Source organism: Echinops telfairi, unplaced genomic scaffold (assembly GCF_000313985.2).
Source record: "Echinops telfairi isolate 266 unplaced genomic scaffold, ASM31398v2 ScPeMD7_31;HRSCAF=116, whole genome shotgun sequence".
NCBI lineage: Eukaryota > Metazoa > Chordata > Mammalia > Afrosoricida > Tenrecidae > Echinops > Echinops telfairi.
In genome coordinates, this window is record NW_022103928.1 from 44,338,469 (window position 1) to 44,342,067 (window position 3,599).

Consider the following 3,599-nt stretch of genomic DNA (forward strand, 5'->3'; position numbering starts at 1 on the left):
TTATGGTTGGGGGGTCACCACAACATGAGGAGCTGTATTAAAGGGTCACGGCATTAGGAAGGTGGAGAACCACTGGCCTCGAGTTAGAAAACCAAGAGGAAATAGCACACTTGGCATAACTTAAACTAAAAGAGTTGAAGAAACATCAAATGTGAAGTTGCAATTTTGAAAGATTCTACAGACAAAACATTGAATGATGGAAGAAGCATCCAAAGAAGATAGAAAGATACACAGCGTCACTGAATCAAAAAGAGCTACTGGACATTCCACCAGTTTAGGCGGTAGCATCTAACAATACCAAATGGCGCTGAAGGGAGTTGTTCAAGCTGCGCTGGGAGCATTAGCCAAAAACAAGGCTCCAGGAATGGATGGATTACCAAATGAAGTATTTCAACATGCTGAGGAGGCACTGGAGGAGGCACATTCATCTATGCCAGGAACTTTGGGAAGCAGCTATGTAGCCAAATGATTAGAAGAGATACATATTTATCTTATTCCAAAGAAGGTTACCCAACAGAATGTTCAAACTACAGAACAATATCATTGATATCACGTGCAAGTAAAATGTTGCTGGAGATTGTCCAACAATGGTTGCAGCAGTTCATTGGCAGGGAGCTCCCATAGGTTCAGACGAGATTCAGAAGAGAACGTGGAACAAGGGAGATCAGAGTGTTCCTTTGAGGCAAAGACGGCAGGACTTCAGCTTACATACTTTGGACATATTGTCGGGAAAGACCGGTCCCCGGAGAAGGAAATCATGCTTGGTAGAGTGGAGGGACAGTGAACAAGAAGAGTGCCCTCAATGACATGGATGGATACAGTAGTGGCCACAGTGGGCTAGGCATGGACACAATTGTGAGGATGGCACAGGACCGTGCAGTGTTTCTTCTTTTGTGCATCATGTCGCTATGGCTCGCAACCGACTCGATGGCACTTAACAACAACAACAACAAGTATTTTAGTGGAATACACTCATGTAATACGTGGCCTTTGGGATCTGACTTCTTTCACTAAGAGGAGTAGTTTAGGGGAGTCATTTCAAGAGGATCCTCTGAGTGGCACAAGCAGTTCACACACTCAGATGCTAACCAAAAGGGTGGTGGATTATTCAAAGGCACCCCCGAAGAAAGACTGGTAATATACTTCTGAAAAATCAGCATTGAAAACCCGAGGGTGCACAGTTCTATTCTGACACACAGGGTTGCCATGAGTCAGAATCAACTTGGCCGCAGCTGGTACTGGTAATAGGAAGAGGCTTCAAAAGTGCATGGAAAATGAAACTGAATGATAACTGAATTCTTCCCACAAACTTTTTGAAACCTCTTTATATTTTGTAAGGCTGTCCATTTCTCTTTGGGATTTATAGTTAGAAGGTAGCGTCATTCCAAACCAAACTAAATACATTGCTATCGAGTCAAATATCAACTTCAGGAGTCTCTAGCACAGACTAGAACTGTCTGATAAGGGATGTTAAGACTTTAAATCTTTAAGGGAGACTCTGCCACAGCCTTCTCTTCAAGTAGGATTGGCGGGTTTGAACTGCACACCTTTTCGTTGGCAGCCGAGCAATTAACTGCCACCGGAACTCCTAGAAGTCCATTTAGACACCTTCTACTCAGTCCCCTAATTTTATAAATGGATAAATTGAGGCCTGAAATAACCTATATATGTCAGGGTATTAAAATCCCCTAACCTTTACTTCTATTATTTCAACTATACCAAGATAGTATATTGGGACATTTTTATTAAAATATTCAAAACATTATATTAATGTGATATGTCATGCATTAGAAAAAGATCCTACATAAGAAAATCTAATATTTTATTAAATATTTTCAAAGAGCACTATAATTTCCTGTGTGCACTCAATAATATAATGGTACTGAATGTTGATGTAGGAAAATTGGGCATAATTAGTGTATAGTATTCCACAACTTAAAGTTAGATCTCACTCTCTGTGCATAAAGATAACAATTTTTAAAAATACATTCTGAGTTACCCTTAGTGAAAGTTCCAAATTTTCTCCTCCCCAATGATACATGCCATTGTCATATTGTCCAATTTCATTAAAATAATGCTTATGGATAGCAAAAATTCCTCCAGGCATTGAAGGTGACCTAGAAGGGAAACAGAAATACTGTACTGATTCAATAGAGATGACCATTATGGATTTTTCCTGAAAATCATATGAACTATTAGTAATAACTTACAGTTAAAAACTAGAAGATAACCATATAAACCTCTATCAAAATTGTGATCTTAATGAACATTTAAGTGGTTAAATTATCAAATTAAAATGGCAACCACTTAAAATTAGGCAATGCACTTTAGTTAAATGTCATCGAGGGTGGGGGAGGGAGGGGATAAAATGAGGAGCTGATACCAAAGGCTCAAGTAGAAAGAAAATATTTTGAGAATGATGGCAACAAATGTACAAATGTGCTTGACACAATGGATATATGTAAGGATTGTGATAAGAGTTGTATGAGCCCCCAATAAATTGATTTTTTTAAAATGTCATTGAATGATATAAGCAATCTATCCTAAATATTGTCTTGGTAAGAGTAAAACATAATATTTAGAATATGAGTTTCCCAAAGAAGTACTGCTTAAATTGGTTCAAGAAACTTAGAGCTCTCCATTTCCAAGGACTGTATGTAAAAACCATGTCACAAAGCATCTTGTATCGTCCATTAATTCTAATAATGAATGCCAAACTCTAGTCAGTTTGGAAATAATTGTGTTCATTCATTTATTCATTCATTATTCTTTTTTTTCATTGTTCTTTAAAAGTATTTAAAACCTAGGATACTAGGGATAAATGTTTTAATAAATGGGCAAAGGTCATGTGAGGGCTAGGATAGTAGTAGAGAGATTAGCTAGAAGTTATATAAATGAGAAAAAGGTGACGGGATTTGGATATGTCTGGCAGCAATGTAGGTAGTGAGCAGAGGCTGAATTCTTGGGGTGTTTTGAAGATGGGGTGTTCCGTTTACTTATGGAGGAATGTGAGACATGAGAGGGAAGAGGCAATTCTATGAAAACACTCAACATGAGATCACCATACACATACACTATTGCCCCCCACAGCAGATATCTCACCTGATTGGTGTAGTGGGTCCCTCGGGCCCCTCCTGCTCATAGGAGAAGACTATATCCCACTTAAATTGTAGAGTCCAGTCAAAGGCTCCTCGCATGACAGGGATGGGGATATACTCCAGGGTTAAATGGTCAATATTATCGACCACAGGGAATACCACCATTGTAGGGTCTTTGGAGATAGCAAATAGCAAGGGCTTTATCCAACCTCTATTCACTTCACAGTGGCTATCCAGGAACACCAGCACATCTCCTGCGGAAGCAACAATGGCCTAGTGTTAGCTCACATGACTGATGTAAGTGATAACTCAAATTGAAGTTCAGTGCAATGAATATTGTTAGAGCATTTACTCTGTGCTTGACTCATGAAATTCTTTGTTTTTTTTTAACCTTCCTTGAATTTAGTGTCTTTTTAAAAAATCATTTTATTGAGAGCTCATACAACTCTTATCACAATCCATACATGCATCCATTGTGTCAAGCACATTTGTACATTCGTT

The 3,599-nt window shown here is 38.6% G+C and overlaps 1 protein-coding gene across 1 annotated transcript in view; it reads right to left on the reverse strand.

Moving 5' to 3' along the window:
* The window catches only part of GALNTL5 (polypeptide N-acetylgalactosaminyltransferase like 5), a 29,596-nt gene that overhangs the window by 11,430 nt on the left and 14,567 nt on the right, over positions 1-3,599 (reverse strand). The window contains exons 5-6 of the mRNA XM_013004543.1: positions 3,103-3,352; positions 2,000-2,117 (exon numbers count right to left, since the gene is read on the reverse strand). Coding sequence (XP_012859997.1) covers positions 2,000-2,117; positions 3,103-3,352 — 368 coding nt within the window. The remainder of the gene's footprint in view (positions 1-1,999; positions 2,118-3,102; positions 3,353-3,599) is intronic.